We start from the raw sequence: 21109 nt of genomic DNA, 5'->3' as shown, positions 1-21109 counted from the left end.
TTTTCGAAAAAATAAAAAGCAAGGAATGAAAAGTTTCAGAAAAACCAACTTGAGATATGAGGCAGAGATCCTATTTGAGAACTGTAACACCTACATTTCCTAACATTTAAGGTGGTACAAATATTAAAAACAAATGTTAACTTTCAAATGTTGAAGGGGTTATTTCTCCCCTGCCTTAGTTCCTCAACCTTTGGACTTGTGCAAAGGCAGAGAGAACTACTAAGACTCAGATTTCAAGAAGAGGTAAGGATCCAATTTAGCTGAGGAAGAAACACACTGGCTAGAAGAAGAGTAAGAAACACAGGCAAGAGGCTAGGAAGAGGTGTTGGTATTTCTCTTTTTTCTGAAATCTATGAATAATTAGACGTTTAAGTCCATAACTGGATAAGTAATTTAAGCACTGTTAAAGTTTATGGTTCTATTTTATAAATGAAAACAAGCCAGAATAGGTTATCCTCTGACTGGCCATATTTACTAAGCACATAGCAGATTACATATAATTATTAGCCAACAGTGAACTCCACAGGGCCACGTCTCCTCCTGAGAGCAGCTCTGCTGAAGCCATGGAATGAGCAACATTCTTTGCACATACACACAAAGGATATGAGCCCCTTCCTCACATTAAAAAGTGATGTAGCCTCTGTATATTGCAAAAATAGAACACTTGCCTTTATAGTAAACAAGTGATGATAAAAATGTAATTTTCTTTGGGGAAGCTGGAGGAAAAGGTAAATTTTAAGGTAAAAAATGGAGAAGAAAGAGAAACCTTTCACAGGGAATGTTTTTGTAAGAAAGTCCATTTCACTACTAGAAGGAAGTGACCCCAGATTTCTGAGATTTCTACCATGCTCTTTTTCATTTCTGTTATAGCCAAAAACAACAAACCAGGAGTCTTAAGTTACTCTTGCCCTCAGATGAGTAGCTGTTGTGTGTAATCTCATATACAAGGGTACTGGGAAGAGTACCATTCTGGCTATCAGCAGTCCTGGGCTACAGGCCCAGCTCTGCCTTTGAGTGTCCATTTGACTTTGGGCAAGTCTCTCGGACTTCATGTCATGTTAGACAAGATGACCGCAAAGGTTTCTCTTAGAACTAAGATCCTATACTGGTGACCTGATTTTCTGACCACATAAAATACAGACCATGAACAAAGGAAATAAATTTCAAACCAAAAACAATAAAAAACCCCCCAAACAAAACAACAACCCCCCCCCCCCCCGAACAGATCAGGAAGGGTTTATTAAAACATGGAGATAAAACCCAGCAAGAAAAGAAAAGAAAAGCTGTTCAAATGAATTATTTATTTCTGCAAAATGGTTAAATAAAAGGGAGTCTGATCATTTAATATATTTCTCCTTTGGAAGAACAACAATGTGCTGCATCTCTGGCCCCTCTACACCCCCCCACCTTTCAAAATACCACTAGTTAGGAATTCAAGTGATCAGTTTTACCTGCCAACAGTATAGAAGTGCTTCTGTTAGCACACACCACCAGGAACAGGTAAGAAACACAAGAGGAAGTAGAGAGCAAAATGTAGAGGCTGACAGTTCACGCCACAAGGTGAAGTGAGGCATTCTACAGCTATGTGCACACACTCATGTGGTTAACTCAAGGAACACCAAAGACAAGATTCAGGAACATCTGCAAAGCACTTTCAGGCAAAGAACATACCAGGCAGCACTCAGAGAAGGATTTTTTAGGAAGTCGTGCAGGAGGAGGTGGACCCTGATCCCACTCCCAGAATGCCATGGAGTTCTGACAGACCAAAAGTTCCCCGGAAGGCTAAGAGGATGGAGAAGTGCCAATGACAGAAAAGCAAAAAAGAAAAGGATAGAGAGAAAGAGACAAGCAAAACATGCATGCATATGAAAAAGTCACAGCAAAAGGGGAGAGAAAAAAATATGGTAGCACAAAGAAAAGCACTAGACAAATTATGCTTCGGTTTTAAAGAAAATGTTTAAAATCATAAATGTATGAACATTTCAGCAAAAAAGCAATATATATTTGGGATGATGTTTTCTGCTTTATTTCTACACACCTGAGTTTAGAAAATAGTTAACAGATCTTCTGATTGCATTTTTCTTTGATCACAATAGTCAAAACGTACTTAAAATTATTCAAATGTATAATTATGGTTTTATTTTCAAGTAGTATAAATAAAGCATAAGGATTTTAGTTCAAAAATAATTTCTAAACACTTTAACCCACTAAGCCACCCAGGAGCCCATCTAAACACTTTAAAAAATGGTGTCAGCAAGCCAAGGATAAAGCACAAATACATCTTTAATTATACTAAGTTTCAATTACGCTTGAAACTTAAAAAAATCTGTTTCTTGTATATTTTTTTTCTCTAGAGGAGAGATACTGACCAAAAATTTCTCTTAAACTTAGCTTTTACTTGTGGTATACAGGGAGATTTGTTTTAAAACCTGGTTTTAGGTGTCTTAAAATTACAAAAATGGGGAAAAAAGAGGTGTCTTCTGCTGTATGTCAGTACAAAAGGATTACTATATTAAAATAAAACTGAGACATTTTGCAAAAGAATGCGGAAGAACCTGCACAGTGAGAACTGTGGACCGAATAAGGCATCCTGGGAAGGCTGCCCACATACCTCCCTCAGGTCGTTGTCCAATCCAATGTGCTCTGAGTGTTGGCGAAGGCGGTCTTTCCTGCGCTGTGCATTGGCACTCCGACTTACCCAGCGACTGGAAAAAGAGCCACACCCAAGAAGGTACAGGTTAAAACAAAAACTGAAACAAACATACAAAAATGTGGTAACTTATTTTTAAAATAGAAAAAATGTACTCTTTAAAACAAAAGACTACTTATTTTCAATCAATTCTTTAAATACAGAAAGGTTTACTGTGATACATTGAATACCATATAGTTCACCCATTTAAAGCATATAATTTAGTGGTTTTTATTATATTCCAAGACATGCAACCATCACTACAATCAATACTTTTTAAAAACTGAGGTTAAAAAAATACACACTATCTCCTCCTCTCCTTCCCACTTTACTGTCCAACAGAGCCCCAAATCCTGGGTGAATACCATCCTCTTTTTTTTTTTTTTTAAAGATTTTATTTATTTATTTGACAGAGAGAGATCACAATTAGGCAGAGGGGCAGGCAGAGAGAGAGGAAGGGAAGCAGGCTCCCTGCTGAGCAGAGAGCCTGATGCGGGACTCGATCCCAGGACCCTGAGATCATGACCTGAGCCGAAGGCAGAGGCTTAACACACTGAGCCACCCAGGCGCCCCTGAATACCATCCTCTTACTTCTCTATTCTATTTATGTGGATTAGTTCTTGATTTCTGTCATGACTCCTCATGAATCACTTTACCTGCCCTTCAACTCTCTCCCGCTCCCCTCAAAAACAATTTCAAACCTTTTGCTTTATCCTCAAGTGCCTCCCCTCAACTGATAACCCACCCTTGACCCCTTCTTCCTGCTCTCTACTGACATGATGTACACACAGACTCCTCATCTTTCTTTTAATCCCAAAGTATAAAATATATCGGCTATGGCTCAAAACTAATTCTGTCACCTAGAAGAAACTCCATGACCAATTCTCTCTTGACTTCTTCAACCTGCTGCACTAAGTAATCTATTTTTCTATATCTCCAATTTTTCTCTCTCAACTGAGTATTTCCCTTCAGCTTACAAGCACACTGGTCTCTCTCAACCCTCTACAGTTATCACTAAGTTTCTTTCTTCACTCTTCTTATGAAAAAATTCTTAAAAAGAAAACATGACATGTAAGGCCTCCACTTATTTACCTTTGGATCTTTAGTTTTTCTGAAACTTCATGAAGTTTCCCCCTGACTTCTATTCGTCAAATAACTTCAATGCCACACCGAAAGTGTTCATTGATTCCTCCAAATCTAAACCGTCTATCCCTCTTAAACTCCTCAATTTTATTACCCGTCACAGTGTATTCTAAGCACTTACCTCTATTTTCTACAAAATTCTACTATAAACTCTTGAAGGGCTGGTATCTTGTCTGTCAGCTGTGTTTTTGTTTTTGCTTTTGTTTTTTTAAGATTTATTTATTTATTTACTTTAGAGCAGGAGAGGGAGAGAGCACAAGTGGGATGGGCAGAGGGAAAGAGAGAATTTCAAGCAGACTCTGTGCTGAGTAAGGAGCCCATTGTGGGGCTCGATCTCAGGACCCTGAGATCAAGACCTGAGCCAAAACCAACAGTTGCATGCTTAACTGACTGAGCCACCCAGGAGTCCCTGTAAGCTGTTTTACTGGCTGTCTGTACATGACCTGGTCCTTCTATAAATATACTCCAAATAAATAATCAGAGATGCAGCCCAAGATTAAAGTTTATGAATATTCCTCACAGCATGTATGTAATAAAAAATTGTTTCCTTGATTCCAAGACTCACATTTTGACTTCGAAATGTTCCTGATATTAGGATGTGTCTCTATTCCATATGCATGTTTAAAGTATAATATTTCCAAAACGCTTTTGAGTTAGCAGAAGATCTCACAACCAATAGTTACTCAGAATCAAGTAAATGTGCTCAAAACAACCTAAATGTTCAAGAGTAGAGGGTGTACTCTACATTATGAAATATCACACAGTCATTAAAAAAAATTAAGTTGCTAGGAATATTAATTTGGGAGAACATTCATGGTACACTAATGAATGACAAAACAAGACAAACACTGTATAAATAACATATTAATTTTGTTTTTAAAAAGTGTGGACATGAACACTAGGATACATGCAATGGAAGGTCTAACAGCAAATGTTAGCATCTCATGGTGATGGTATTATGAGTGTTTTAAAATCTACCCTAAAACTTTCAAATATTCTAAATTTTCTAATGAGCATATATTATTTTATATCAAATTATTTCAAAAAAATTTTCAAATCTTGACTTATTATCCCCATGACTATGTATTCATCACACTTTTCTAAGAATATCCATTCTTGAATATATCCTTGCCAGCACAGAGCTATATACAACTTAAAAAATGAATTTATGCTTTTGCCACTCAGAAAAAGTCATACTGTATTACTGCCAGTTCATTATTTTTAAATTTTTATTTATTAAAGTAAGTAATTCACAAAAAGCTTGAAATGAGAATGTGGGTTCTTTTGTTGCTTAAAATAATTTATGCATGCCTTTGGTTTCAAGTTTCTGAATCATCTCATTTCAGTCTGGTACTTAAAGGAACACTGAATAATTATGATAAAAATAATAGCAAGAAAGGTGGTCCCTCTTAAAATAGTTAAGAAAAATAGGCTTATATTGGGACAAAAAGTACAAAGTCCTAGTGATAGATCTTTGAAACAGAATCCCTGGAACTTTCTCAACAGTAAAGGATCAAAGTAAGACTGTAAAATAGATACAAAGAAAACTAGGGTGACTGAGAAAGAATATCCAGAAAAAAGCCTATTAGGACACAGGCAGAGATTCTTTGCTTGATCGAACTCTAGTTAGGCTCCTGAACCTTCTCCCAGGTCCATCTGTGCACTTCCTTATAAAATCCACTTTTAACAAGAACCTTGCTAAGTCAGTTCAGGGGGAACCACCCCCTTACCCCGCCCCACCAACCTCCACATATGATCGTTCTTCATATCTAATCAGCTTCTACACCATCTATTACCCTTTATCACCCAGGCCTATCTTCAGTAAGAATTTTATTAGGTTGGTTTAGTCAAAATCCTCCCCCTTAACTCTGATGTTTCCTCTTAGTAATTTTCTCTCCACTCTACTTGATTATAAATTGCTACTTACCCACATTGTGTATGGAATAGACTTCAATCTTGCTCACTGCAATGGTCCCTACATGGCCCCCCTTGAATGAAGTCTATCTTACCATCTTCAACAGTGTCATGAATTCTTTTTTTTTTAATTTTTAATGAATTCTTTTTTAAACAACTTTGAAGCAGATTACAAATACCAGCTGATAAATTCATATAATAAACAAAGGGGAAATATAAGTAACAAATAAAATGTACAAAGACCTGGAGGCCTTAGAAATAGCTATGTAGCAAAAAAGGTCAGTGAGAGACAGTAAATTAGGGTTACTGGACAGGGTAGTTCAAATAAATAGTAAAAATAGGAAATACCAGCTAATGAACTTATTATAATGAGTAAAGAAAAGGAGTAGAATACAAATGGCAGAACAGTTCCCTTGGCAGGCAAAAGTGGAAAAGGCTTTAGGTAAAGGAAAGGATAAATACTAACTTACATGATACACTTAGCATCTCACTATACATGCTGTGGGACAAAATGCCCTATTTTATTTTCAAAACAGGGATATGATCATCTGCTTAAGATAATTACTATGAATAAAAAAGAATTAAAAAAAAAAGAAAGTTACTATGAAGTCTACACATTCCTGGTGTTGTTAAGGAATTACTTTTTTCTTTTCATTATTAAATCTCATTTTTATCAAAATTTCTATTTTTATCGAAGATGATCACATTTGTTAAAATACAAATGACTGCTTATTTGCTTTGGCTTTGTAAGCAGCATATGAAATTCTAACAGTTGATCAGCCATTTGCAGAAGCATGGTTATACATTTCCTTATTGTGCAATAAGTTCTTAGTTCTTTTTTCTTTCAGACTAAAATCTACCTGAAAATGTAATACTTGGGTCTCAGTCTAAAAATGAGAGACCTTGGGGTTATATACAAGATTAAAAGCAAGAAAACAAGGCAGTAAAATTTAAAGTTGAAATCTTCCCTCCTTAATGCTCCTACTTCCCCTTTCTGCTTCATTTTTCTTCACAAATCTTATCACTATTAAGTTTTTTTATTTTACATATTAAGTTTGTTTCCTCCTCCTTAAAAGCAGGGATTTTTGTTGTTTTGTTCACTGCTAAACTCCCACTGAATAGGACACTGCCTCACATACAGTCAGGGTTCCATAAATTTTTGCCAAATGAACGCATGAGTAATCTAATGCTATTAAAAGGAAATAAAAACTATTTAAATACTAATATGAAATAATTCAAACAATTAGGGTATTTTACAAACGCAGGAAAAATAAGTGAACTGATGATTAGTCTATTCTGATGGAAAATTCTCATTTTTGAAAAACGGAACATTATATCCAGTACCATCACCTGGAAAGTTTGAACCCCATAATGTTCAACATCTCTTCGAGAGTCGTAAGCTCCACTGATGTAATTTATAGCACTCCTTTTCCAAATATGTAAACGGATACTGACTGAAAATTTTCCAGACCTCTGGGCTTTATGAATGAGAAATCATGAACACAGTACCTGGAGTATGGAGACCTGAGTTCCACTGCTACCTTTGCCAGTAACCCAGGCTCAGACTCCTACCAACACATAATAATGCCACTGTCTTCAGGGTTAGGCTATTTGACCTCAACTACGGCTTCATGTAGTTCTTCACTGGGAAGATGTTGCCTACAAATCTCTTGCTTCTCAAGAGAATTGTTCTATCTTCTTGGGGGCCACCCTTTTAAGAGAGTCCAGTTTAAGGCAGAAAGTGAGGTATGTGAGGGCTCTCTCATTTGGGAAGATCTTGTTACACTGAATACACAGAACGGAAGTGGCATTGAGCCGTGAATTTTCAGAAAGCACTTAAGAGATCAATGAAGGCAATAAAAAAGAATTAGAATTATGCCTTTTGACCTAAATGGCCCAAACTGAGTAAGTCATATTATGGTTCTTGAAAGGTGGCTTAAATGTGTATTTCTTTCAGATCACTTGTGGAACTATGTATTACAAAATTTTTGGTACTTACCTCTCTTTCCCATAGTACACATTTATGTTCAATATTTTAGGTCATTCAAAATTTCTTGGGGGCTACCAAACACAGTTTCCAACTCCAAAAGTAACAAAAGGCATCTGTCACCCGTTTTGAAGTAACTGGGCCAGACGGTATGTATACATGGTTTAACACTTAAAAGAGCTTGAGCCTCCGAATCAGCAGAATTAGGTTCAAATATTAGTTTTAACACTTCCTATTTTAGTGATCTTGGAGCAAGTTGCTGAATCTCTCTGAACTTCATTTATAAAATGGGTAAAACAATATAGGTTTTATATATAGGGACAGGCTTGTAAAAGGAGCTAATGTACTCAGAGCAGTCAGCAGAGAAACCAGTATAGAACCAGCTTAATATTAGTTATTATTATCAGCAGATCAATTCTATAACCACCCTCCTGTTGGCGTGGAAAAGCCCCCATTGGCAGGAAATGTATATTTGGAAGCAGAAAAAAGGAAAGAAGAATAATTACTTTGATGCACTGATGAAAATTTCTAAGTTTTTTTTTTTTTTTTAAATAATATGTATTTGACAGAGAGAGAGACAGCGAGAGAGGGAACAGAAGCAGGGGGGTTGGGAGAGGGAGAAGCAGGCCTCCCGCTGAGCAGGGAGCCGGATGCAGGGCTCTGATCCCACAATGCTGAGATCATGACCTAAGTAAGCGTAAGGCAGATGCTTAATGACTGAGCCACCCAGGTGCCCCAAATTCTAAGTTTTCTGACTGACATCTGTTAAGGGGTATATATTTATGATGATAAATATTAGACTCTGAAAGGAAAAGCAGCAGCAATGTAAATGGTACTGTAACTGTTTTCCTTAATCCATACACACCACTTACTCCCTTTTGATGTGTTTGGTATCACAAAAGCTTTCTCACATTTGGAACTAAACAAATCAATTATTCTAACACATTTAAGAAACATTTAAAGGATCACCTTCAGCTGGAAAATGGTAAGGGGTTCATTCCTTTCAGGTTATTAAAAATAGGGTATTAGCAGTACAAACACAAGAATACACAAATACTGCCACACATACATGTACCCCCAAGAAACTCCAAATACCACACTACCTACCTCAGAACAGTGTTTATCAAATTAAACCAACTCTTACCATCACTTATTATATAGATAACTTACTATGTTTTCCTTTTCCCTGACTAACAGGAAAACACCTGACGAATACCTTAGGAAATAAGGAGGCAAGTACCAAAAATTTGCAAGTTTAGCAGTTCATCTAGAAAATAGAAACATCATACTTTTAAACCATCTTTCGAGAACCTTTCCATTACTTATTTAATATGGGCCTTTTAGATCAAGACATCATTCTACCTCCTTTTTATTCCCCTCACTGATTCTCTAGTTACTTTCTGAAAATTCAGGTACCTCAATGCCACTTTCATCTTGTGTACCCAGTCTTTTACTTCAGGCTTCTTTGCCATAGCCTGGCTTTTTCCTTTCCACCTCTGAGCCACTTTTGTAAGGTGATAGGTATTGTAGAATATTAAAAGAATATTTTCAGGTGAGAAAGGGGGAAAATGATTCCAACCTGTCCAAGGTTCCTGGTTAGCGGTTAAGCATGAACTAAATTCCACAATTATTGATTTCCTATTTTAAGCTCTTTCTTTGCAACTTAACTGTGTTTCCCTTTAATACCTTCATATCCTTTCTTGTAAAATCCTCTTTTATTCCTCATTAATAAAACACTGTATTCACTCAAAATCAAGAATTCCCTTAAACCCAAAGAACTTTTTTTTTTTTTTTAGGACTCTTTTCAATTTTAATCATATTCAGATTATTTTCTGAATGGAATCATCTACCATAAAGAATGATAGGATTTATCTTTATTTTTGATTGTTTTGTAATTTTTGAACTTGATACTTAAAAAGTACAAAAGTGGTGTTATGGGTTGAAATGTGTCCTTTCCTCACACACTCTCCCCTCCATGATATGAAGTCTTAAACTCAATACCTATGAATGTTACCTTATTTGGTAACAGGGTCTTTGCACATGTAATCAAGTTAAGATGAGGTCACTAGGGTGGGCCCTAAACCAGTAGGACTGGTGTCATCGTAAGAAAAAGGAAATTTGGTCTCAGATATGGAGGGATATGAAGACAGAGACAGAGACTGGAATTAGCACTACTAGAAGTCAAGGAATCCCGAGGCCAGCACAAGTTGAAGAAGCAAGTAAGGTTCCTCCTTTAGAGGTCTCAGAGGGAGAATGGCCCGGGCAACATCTCAATTTTGGACTTCCAGCTTCCAAAATTGAAAGAATAAATTTGTTTTTTTTTTTGTTTTTTTTAAAGACTTTATTTATTTACTTGATAGAGATCGCAAGTAGACAGAGAGGCAGGCAGAGAGAGAGGAGGAAGCAGGCTCCCTGCTGAGCAGAGAGCCTGATGTAGGGTTTGACCCCAGGATCCTGGGATCATGACCTGAGTCAAGGCAGAGGCTTTTAACCCACTGAGCCACCCAGGCGCCCCAAATTTCTGTTGTTTTAAAAGCCACCAAATTTGTAGTACTTTGTATAGCAGTCCTAGGAAACTAATACAGGCAGTGAAAATATAATTTTAAAAATTCTATTAGACAATATTAGCATTATATTTAAATAGTCATTTAAAGTGAAACTACCCCCAAGTGTACATTACATTAAAAAGGAAAAAAACCTCTAGTCTTTGGATTTTTTACATGATGGAATTAAAAAAGTCAAATACTCATATTCCAAATGAACTGATTTGGCCTTTGAAGAAAGTGATCAGACTGATAAGATATTTAATGATTAAAATGCCCCATTAGAGCTGCACAGCACTGCACCCTTCACTTATCCCTTCAACCCATTGCTCAAGTGAAGAAAGTGCTTGCTTACTTGTTATTAGTTGGTCCTGTTGCCAAGACATCAGACTGTAACTTTGGAAAGAACCCTTGCTCATATTTGCCTTGACCAATTTTCATATCAAGCAGATGTGGGTGGATTGCAGTGTGATCCATTTTCATTAGTCGCTGCTCAATTGATTGGGCTATAAATTAAATTTATAACAAATTAGAGGCATTTCATTGGCTAAACCTTAAAACAATGCTTCCTCCAGTCATGCACCAAGGAATTCATTCTTTCTGACATTCTAAAATAAATTTTTATAAAAGCTCTTGAGAAATCAGTGTAATGTTAAGTATAAAAAGACTAATTTTAAGTGACTATTAGATGACTAATTTTCATGGTATGTGCTGCCTCTGTCAAAAGCTGGGCAGCAGGGTTAAAAATCTATAGATTGAAACAAGTTTCCTTTCAGTGGGATATTCAGTATTTTAATACATCAATATTTCAATGGTAAATATTTAAGAAAAATATTTTCTTAATGAAAATATGGTTCTAAGTACATTTAAGAAAATGATGGCAAACAAAATGTTGGCCTTGAACTGGAAGACAGGGAAGGAAAAGCAAGAAGAGTAGCCTTATATTACTTTACTTCTTTGTACAAAGACCCATTAAATATCCATAGTTCTCCATTTGTATACACAAGAAATGGTGTAAAGTTTATTACTTCATTTTTAGCAACAGTCACATTCTCATTAGTAGGAGTCATTTAGGAGTGTTTATTAGATCAAGAGGGGTAATGCAGAGAACTGTAAAATAAGCAGGCATTTAGAAAATGTCCAGAGGATAAGAAACTGACTTTTGAAGAATAAATTGGGCTGAAGTTAAAAGATAAGAACTACTTACATTTCTATTTTAAACCATTTAAAGTTAAGAGGATATCTCAAAGACCCAAGAAAGAGCAAACTATTTCTGTAGTAGAAAAATCTGATCTTAAATGTTTTTATGGATTGAGTTTTCAAGAGAAAATATATTTATGAAGCAAGACTAGGTTTTTAATCCTTTGCCTACAGATTACTAAAAGGAGAGAACAAGCAGTAATTGTTGTGGTGTCATAAACAGAACACACTCTGGGAACTGCTAATCTTGGGATTTAAAAGAAGTAAAGAGGTATTTTTATAAGTATTTCATGGAACCAGTTTATTTTGCCCACTTCAATATCAGCAGATTGAGTGCTGCTGGTTATTCCCTATACATAGTCTTAAAAACTTTCTTTTTGAGTGGAGAGGGGTCTGTCCATGACATATTCCACACCTGTCAAATGAACATGCTTAATACCATCTTCTGTGAGATTCATGCTTCACCTAAGCCAGTTCCTTGTGCTTGATGACAGCATTAAGGGATGTTTTTGCAGATGCCACTATTACCCTCTATGGCTTAAACTTCACAATTATTAGATACCTACTTCAAACTTCCCTACTTTTTCCTTTATAATTCACATGAATTTATTCAAAAACTTCTTCAATTTCATTTTATTTTTAATGTGTAACTTGCAACTTCTCTTAAAACATAGTCCATATGGTCTATATTGGGTGAAAGAATGCCATGTTTTAATGTAAAATGGTATTTAATTTTCAATGATGCCCTCTGGCTTTCCACAACCCTATCCATAGTCTCCGTGCTTCCTAATATTTATAAAACACTTAATTAACAGATGGTTCAGGCAAAATAAAGCTTAGATTCATGGCACGGAATGGTCTGAAGTCCCTGCCAATTTTATGTTCCATGAAATACTACAAAATTCCATCTCTGCCAATGAATGCTTCTGTTTTTATGAAAGGGGGAAAAAAAGTAGCTTCAGTTTTTTCTGCTGGATTTAAAATGACAGAGAAATCCATCTGATATTGAATTATTCTTCTTTAGTCAGGAAGCTTTTTAAAAACAAAAAGCATGATTCAAAATAAGTTACTCTGGGGTTTATACTGAAGATTGCCATAGGGAGCATAATGCAATGTTACTTTTCAGTAATTATACCACCAGTAAATACTGAACATTCAGAAATTATTAAATGCCTGCTTTGAGAGGTCATGGGCCTGTTAGATTTTCAAGGGTTGGTGCCAATACTCATTTTATGTGATTGGTAAGAAAAAAAGAAAAACTCTGCATTACTATCAACTTGTCTTTCTGCACAGAAATCATGAGGTTCTGGTGCCACAGTATCAACAGCAGATAGCCTCTGCCTAAAGAGTTCACCTGCAAATCAAAATTCTTTTTAGTTAGAGGCAAAACAAAAATAAAAGCAAAATAACAAAGGACAAAAAACAATAAAAATCTATACAAAACAACAAAATGCCAATCTCTATAGTTTTTGTTGTGGGGGGTGGGTGGGAAGAGGATAATTTTACCTAATGAAAGAAATAACTGCACCATTTATGGGGGATAGACACAGTTACAGCCAGCTGCCTTTTACTTAAAAAAAAAAAAAAAAAAGTCTTTGATAAATTAGGTTCCTGGGAGTCTAAGCTTTAGCTTAATCTCATTTTCATATGTTAAATCTATAATGGTATATTTTCAAGAGTATTATATAATTTCTGTGATGACAGTGGGAATGTCAAACTTTTTGAGAGGCTGACAAAATCTATTTTAACTGAAAAGATTTTCAGGAAGCACACAAATAAAGGAAATCAGTGCTTAGCTCCATTAAAAAAATTGTTAGGAAGGGAGGACTGAAATTTTCTTAACAAAGCATTATCTTATTCACATGGCTATTAAAGCACTGAAAGTCATACTATTCTCTGGATAGGCATAGACAATTTCATTCACTCCACTTCCTCACTTTCCAGAAACACAGAGGTAACTGCCACTTCGGAAGGGGCTCCAAGATCTACCCTCGTATGTGGGAATACAACAGTATGATGTTTCAGTGAGTTATCAAAGAGACCTTTTAAGACTATATAAAGACATCATTTACATATTTCTTTCCTTGAATATGTTATAACTACAGCATCACCACTCCTGTGACTGATCTATTTAAATAAAGTGAGAAAGGCAAGCATGGAAACAGAGCAAGAAATTCTTTCCTGCCTCTTTTTTCCTCCAGAGGAAAACTTGCTCAAATAGCTTCTGTATTAGAAAGGTGAAAAAAATGGAAAAAAAAAAAAAAAGGGGGTGGCACTCAGGTGATGGGTATCCGTTTTTCTGGCAAAGAAAGTGTTAGTAACAAGGTATAAACATATAAAATTGGGTGGATTGGTACACTTCACATTTTTTTAAAAAGATCTTATTTATTAAATTACTTGTTAGAGCACAAGCAGGGAGAGCGGCAGGCAGAGGGAGAAGCAGGCTCCCTGCTGAGCAAGGAGCCCAATGTGGGCCTCGATTCCAGGACCCTGGCATTATGATCTGAGCTGAAGGCAGACACTTAACCGACTGAGTCACCCAGGCATCCTACTTCAAATGTTTCTTTACTAAATACATTTAATTTAATGTTTAATGTGGTATTAAGGCTCTAGGTGCTACAATTGGTCAAATCTAAGTTCAAATCATGCTCCATCAATCACTAGCTGTGCAATCATAGCATGTTACCTAACCTCTCAGCTTTCTCAACTTTAAAATGAGGACACAAATAAGACAGGAAGTAAATGTGCCTATTCTCCCCCATTGTTAAGATAAAATGCAAAATGCATGTAAAACATGTGATATGATGTTTGGCACATAGTAAGTACTTGGTAAATACTGGCTATTAATATGATTATTTATTTAATGAACTATATATATTACTGCCCGACAAGACTGGTCAAGACTCATGATCCTCTAAGGGAAAAACTATGTCAGAGTTGGAAAAACTCTAATTTGAGTACAGGAATCTAGAGATTTAATTTCAGTAAGTGAAACTATTAAAAATTAATGGCACCACTAAAAAGCAAATATACTGTCAAGTAAATTAGGCAACGTCTCAGATTTATTACTTTAAATTAATACTTATCTTTCCTTTAATGAAGAGAAAATAAGTGAGAAGTAAAAAGGCAACATAAGCAGCAAGAAAAATTTTTATTTTTTCAATTAAGGCAATAAAAGAGAATAAGACAAAATTCACAGCAACCTTATGATTATATTCCATTCAATTTGTTACTGCTTCTCCCCCCTTCTTTCCTTCTTTTTTCTTTTTTGGAGTGTAAAGAGCAGAGGGAGAGAGAAAGAATCTTGAGAGAAACAATCTCCATGCCCAGCATGGAGCCAGACACAAGGCTCAATCTCAAGAACCTAAGATCATGACCTAGCTGAAATCAAGAGTTGGATGCCTATCTAAGCCATCTAGGTACCCCTGTTTTTTCTAAGATCAGAGGAATGTCACATAAGAATGGAATGGATATTAACTCATGGAAACAAAACTACAGAAAGCACCTGATACAGTATAAAGGATTAGCCATGAAGTATAAAACTGAAAATTAACTTTTGGTTTATAAGGCTAATAATGTGTAAAAAGAAACAATCATGGATTTTAATTTTAAAAGGCATGACAAATGTACCTGCTTCTTTTAAAGTGCTGCATTTCTGATAAATAGATGTCCTCAAGGTGGGCGCCCTTACATTATACAGTCTCATCTTCTCAATCCGAGAGTCAAAGACCCGAAGCAAAGAATCCTTCTCTTCCCACTGAGACATAATTTTATTATCAATAAAGGTGGCAAACATCTGTGTTTCAATGAAGCGTGAAAGAAATGGCAGGTAAGGCTCAGGCTGGTCAGAGAGAAAGGAAGCCTGTAATGAGATAATTAGAAATTATTAGTGCAAAGTGACTATCTTAGTACTTTGTGATAAATCTGAAAATTTGCTGGTGATGTCGTTTTTAAAAAAATTATGTAACATGCAAAACTGATGCTAGATATTTAAAAATCTCAAAAAAAAATCCCTTCTTCTAAATTCATGGAATTTAGGTTGCTTAGGCCTTTAGCTTGATCCTTTCAAAATTGATTTACATTCTGGTATTCGTGATCATTAGGTAGAAAAGAGGGTATCATTAATGAAAGATGGTGGATCAGTTACTGCAATATCGTCAATCATCCTCTTCACTTACCAGGAATTTTTGACCCCTTTCCCAGTGAGCTGTGATTTTTTTTCTGCTCACTATTCCTAGCCTATGCAATATACCTTTGAGTCATAAGGCACTGATGGATCAATGTTTACAACTGAGCTAAATAAGTAATAACCTTACAAAAACCATGGAATTTATGCTTATGAGTGAAATCTTTGTCAATTAGATGTTTTTCTAGGTCCCCAACACAGTTTGAGACTGATGGATAAGTGCTAATTCAAGATCAAACTCCTGCCAGACCTGTGCTGATTAAAGAGTCTGGGCCTTAACAACTAAAAAAAAAGGTATTGCCTGAAAAACCAACCAAAGCAAGCTGAGCCTTTGGAAAACATGTACAACCAGCTGCATGTTCCTGTTACCAGCTGTCAGGTGCATGGAATGGTTCAGTAAATAGTGATCAGTTCCTAATTCAAAGTGTTTGTTTTTCTGTGGTTCTTCAGGTCCACACGTTATAGGAATTCTAGTCACAGTCTGATATTAGCTGAAATTTGGAAGTAAATTACTATTTTAGCTGGTGGGTTGATTCTGCTCTTCACTCTTTTGAGTAGGTGCAGTGTGGCAGAAACTAGAAGGCGAAAGACGTAAGGGTAAGTTCTGACACAAGATTAGTCTCCTTAATACTCATTGGGCTAGCATATGTATTTTTCATTCTAAAACATAGGAAGCCTTTAAAAAAGTTCCTTATAGAAACCCACTTATTTAATCTAAGTGTCTCCACAATTCAGATGTATTTACATAAATCCAAATAGCCAGCTAAAGGTTCACAGTAGTCTCTAAAAATCAATTCGCCTCTTCAAAAGGTATTTTATAGATAAATATCAATTTTACTTTTTCTAGAGCAAACACCTTCCACCCTCCCCTTAAATGGGCCAAATATCTGACTTTTGATATTCAGACCCTCATGGACTACAACACTTCAGTCAGCAAAGACTTGGCTTGGAGGACTAGTATGTGATAGTCCTGTACATTTTCCTAGTGAAAAATGAAATGATTACAAGCCTTCTGGAATCCACATGAAATTTTCATTTCTCTAGTGGTTATATAAAAAGAATTCCATTTATAGTCTGAAGCTACATAAAGATTAAGAAGGAAGAGAGTACCAGCGCTCAATTTAGATAAGAATTTGAATTGCCCCAAGGATAAATCATGAGTATACACAGATTAGTTTTGAGTAAGGTAGGAAAAAATGGTTAAGCTTAATAAGAAAGGAAAACCTAGAAGCAGGAATACATTTGGAGAAGTGAAGGCTTCTTAATTAAAGAAGTTTTCTCAAATATAAAATGCATCAGAACTTCCTCTGAATATAGAAACTTCAACTCAAAAAATGTCTGATGCAATCAGAAAATAATCTTTGATACTACCCACCTTTACAAAAAAAGTTTATGAATATTTACTTGTCAGAGACTCCATAATTGTAGATCAGCCTCTTAGAATACATTAGCCCCTCTGAGGTCTTTCATGACACAAAGCTACCATCCAGCAAAAACCCGTAAGGCATTTTAATAGCAATATGATGATGCCCTGTCACTCACAGGAAAGGACTGCAATACACCCTGACCTGAAGAGTTAATGCACTCCTCTAAGTCTTTTGTCTGGAAAACAAAAACAAAAACAAGCCAAAAAACTGGTGGATATGATCAGAGAATCTGCCAGAAGACTCTATAGTAAACCTTAGAAAGAAGCTTCAACTTCAGCAGGACAATGGGAAGCCAGTGTCATTTTCTGTCTCCCTTTCCCACAAACTTTGGAACAGAATCTTAAAGTCATAAAACCTAATTCATTCACTTTTTCTCTCTTTTGATCCTAAGATGAGGTAAAACTGTCTTCTGAAACTAAACTGTTATCTTTACATGGACAAGTTGAGATGTCATCATAGGATGAAGACAAAATATAAGAATAAGTTTTTAATGGGAAGGGAGAGAGGAAAAAATATGTGGTTAAAAAAATTAACAAAACCAGTAAGACAGCCCACTAAGAGCCATAAAAAGGGAAAGGAAGTGGTTTTTTTTTTTACTTTGTCAAAGTTCTGCATTTGTTCTCGGTTGGTCAGCCAGGATTCCATGTCCTGGGCAGTCTGAATCACAAACGCTTCATAATCTGCAAACATCTGTGTAAAGCGGTTAGCAAAGACCTCACGGAGCTGCACGTTGAGCTGGTAGTCCCTTAGTTCTGCCTCTTCACACTGCAGTTTTAAATCCTTTTCTTTTTCACTCAGTGTGCCAGAGAGGTCCATTTTTTCCACAGTCACACCGGTCCGCTTGGCCAGAGCTTGGAGGCGGGCTATGGTTTCATTGCCTTTCAGTAACTCATACATGCTGATGTTGTTAGTGGAGACATTACCATTCTTCTTGTCATTAACCAAGTCCTTCAGAACCAGATTCTTCAGTTTTGTGGCACTCTCACTGCAATGGAGGCTACCCTCAGGAGGGATCCCAAATTGAAGAAGCACTTCAGAGAGTTCCTGGATAAAATCCATCTTATTGGGGAACTGTGGAAATTCTTCAGGCAGTTCAATAAAATGGTTGTCAATATCCACAAAACACAAATTAGCCTGAAAGAAAAAGTAATACAAAGGTTTTTAAATTACATTTTTATATCCTAAAATATTCTTGCTAACTATTAGAAACAAAATCATAGATTACATGTTCCCTTTTTTTAAATGGAGATATAACTGATATATAACATTTTGCTTCAGGTATGTGATTCAATATATATTATGAAATGATCACCACAGTAAGTCTAGTTAACATCCACCACCACACATCATTACAATTATTTTTTTACGACAAAAACTTTTAAGACCTTACAATGCCTTTTATGTTAGCTTTCTGAAGGCTAAGAATTTTTATTCTTTAAAAATAAATTTCTTTTTCCACCATTTTTTCCCTATGTGAGTAATTATTCCATACCATAATTAATAAAAATGGGTAATTTTCTCTGGGTCTTAGCAATGTGTTATCATCTGGATATGATTCTGTAATATATGACATCTCTCTGGCATTCCTAAATGAGTAAAGGCGCACAGAGTTGTAATAACTTAGAAACAGAAGGCACTAGGTAAAATGATCACTGGCTGAATCCAGTCAGAACTTTCTATGCCATTCCACTGCTCTGACAACATTTGTAATTTAGAATTAACAATAATTGCTAAATTTTAGCAGTTGTAGTCCCCTCAAATGGGATGAAACTGGCAAAGAACAATCCAATTCACAGAATATCCACAAATTTCCACCCTATCTAAAATTAGCTTCAACCTCTTAGCAAAACCATTTCAGAAGTTATTAGACAAACAGCAGGAGGCAGAGAATGATAGAGATAAGTGCTTAGACAATTACAAATGATTACTCCTTGAATAATTAAGAGTTGATTCTGGAGATATTTTTGAGTTGAAAAAAAGACAAAATAGAAATCAGAGGAAAAATTTTTTGAGCTTGCTTACACTATAGATTGTGAATTTATATAGAATAAAAGGACTTTTAAATATTTTCTAAGTAGTTAATGAACAATTCAAGGAGCCAAGTACATGTATGAAATTCTCATTATCCCTCAGGTGTGTGATTATAGTAGACTCCAAAATAACACTGTACTTTTCCTGTTCATACTCTCTTAACCAGAAAAAGGCTGTCAGTGTAAAGGAAGACTGTGCTCATGGACTGTGGGAGGATGGGAAGCCAAAGGTATAGCCCATCACATAAAGTTGATCCTGACTACATTAGTGGCTGGACACAGGGCAAAGGGTAAAAGTTAACCAATAGAATATGAAGTTTCACTTCGAGTTTCCCCTTCTCTCCCACAACCCTGTCACCCAGGTCAGCCAGGAGACAATTCACACTGCCCTTTGATCCTGTGTGGCAACATAAGGTGAAAAGAGGAGAGCAAACTGTTGGGTTTTTATTTTTCTCTTTTGATCCTTGCTTTTTATATCAGATGCTAATGCACAGAAAGCACAAATTTCTGTATTTAGCTCAATCAAAACTCCGTATTTCCCCCCCATCTAAAAACAGAGAATCAACAATGCTTCTTCTCAAGCCTGAAGTGATTTCTGAATTCAACTCTTTAATTCTGCAGATGCAGAAACTGAGGCCCAAGAAGTTAGGTGATTTCCTAACACCTGTTCCAGGTAAGCACCCTCAAACAGCCTGGTGGCTTAAAAGATTTTTTTCTCCTATTTTCTTCATCTCTAAGATCAGCAGTTTCCTCTAAATAAAATAAGAGATGAAGTCAAATCTTTCTGAAGACAGTACTGCTGCCTACAGCCTTCTTTTTTTTTTTTTTTAAAGATTTTTTTATTTATTAATTTGACAGAGAGAAATCACAAGTAGACGGAGAGGCAGCCAGAGAGAAAGAGAGAGGGAAGCAGGCTCTCTGCTGAGCAGAGAGCCCGATGTGGGACTCGATCCCAGGACTCTGAGATCATGACCTGAGCCGAAGGCAGCGGCTTAACCCACTGAGCCACCCAGGCGCCCCATGCCTACAGCCTTCTTTAAATCCGTATCTTTATATATGTATCTCTAGTCTCTAGAAAGCAGGATGTGTTGAAAGGCTTAGGGGAGAAAGTAGGTCACTACAATTCAAATGGATGATTCAGTATCTTTAAAAATGGAAGAAAAAAATTAACCAACTTGCTAATCTAAATGTTAGCCAACCAACCTCCCACCACTTACATTTTGTACTGTCTCCTTCATTAATGCCTTCCTGCTATCCTTTTCTATCCTTCTTCTATGAAAAAACACTACATCTGGGAAATTTTAAAGCGTGTTATGCTCATACAATTACTGCTGAGCTGAAAGGGTAGAGCAAGGTGGATGTTCCAGCACCACACTACTGACCTGGCTTCAATGTTCCCATGAGTCTCTGATACCTCCCCGTGACTGCGTAGATGGGCCCGTTGGGGCCTTTATTATCACAAAATGAAAACAGGGTTAACTTGTGTTATGAAGACTTAATGAAGAAAACCCAAAAAGCCTTTTTTCCTAAAACAAAGAAGTCCATACAATCGGGCATTTGGATACGTCACTTTTTAAATTTTAATACCATTAAACTAAAAAATAATCAGAAGAGCTCAAGAAATTTTATATACACAATAAAAAAAAACTTGTCTCTAATTTTTACATTGTTTTAGGACTATTTCTGTATCTTAACTGATCGATGCTGCTCACACATTCATGGTAAGTTATCACTTCTAGTTAAAAATGGAAAACATGGGCTCATGGGTGGCTCAGATGGTTAAGTGGCTGCCTTTGGCTCAGGGTCCTAAGATCGAACACCACATCAGGCTTCTTGCTCAGTGGGGAAGCCTGCTTCTCCCTCTGCCTCTGTTCCCCCCATTTGTGCTCTCCCTCTGTCAAATAAATTAAAAAAAAAAAAAAAAGTCTTAAAAAAAAAAGAAAAGAAAAAAAGAAAAGAAAAACATTCCCTTAATGGAAAGGCAACAAAG

The 21109-nt window shown here is 36.1% G+C and overlaps 1 protein-coding gene across 5 annotated transcripts in view; it reads right to left on the bottom strand.

Annotated features, from left to right (window-relative positions):
* Nucleotides 1-21109, bottom strand: part of DENND5B (DENN domain containing 5B) — a 197682-nt gene that overhangs the window by 49924 nt on the left and 126649 nt on the right. For all 5 annotated transcript variants that reach the window (XR_004286873.1, XM_032347512.1, XM_032347514.1 and 2 more), the window contains 4 exons: nucleotides 17687-18223; nucleotides 15107-15338; nucleotides 10632-10782; nucleotides 2612-2705 (listed from right to left, as the gene is read on the bottom strand). Coding sequence is in view for 4 of the 5 variants with exons in the window: in XM_032347512.1 (XP_032203403.1) it covers nucleotides 2612-2705; nucleotides 10632-10782; nucleotides 15107-15338; nucleotides 17687-18223 (1014 nt within the window). In the remaining variant the exon portion in view is untranslated. The remainder of the gene's footprint in view (nucleotides 1-2611; nucleotides 2706-10631; nucleotides 10783-15106; nucleotides 15339-17686; nucleotides 18224-21109) is intronic.

The sequence above is a fragment of the Mustela erminea genome, chromosome 6 (genome assembly GCF_009829155.1).
Source record: "Mustela erminea isolate mMusErm1 chromosome 6, mMusErm1.Pri, whole genome shotgun sequence".
Lineage (NCBI taxonomy): Eukaryota > Metazoa > Chordata > Mammalia > Carnivora > Mustelidae > Mustela > Mustela erminea.
The sequence above is the reverse complement of the archived record's forward strand: the minus strand, read 5'-3'. Positions and strand labels throughout refer to the sequence as shown.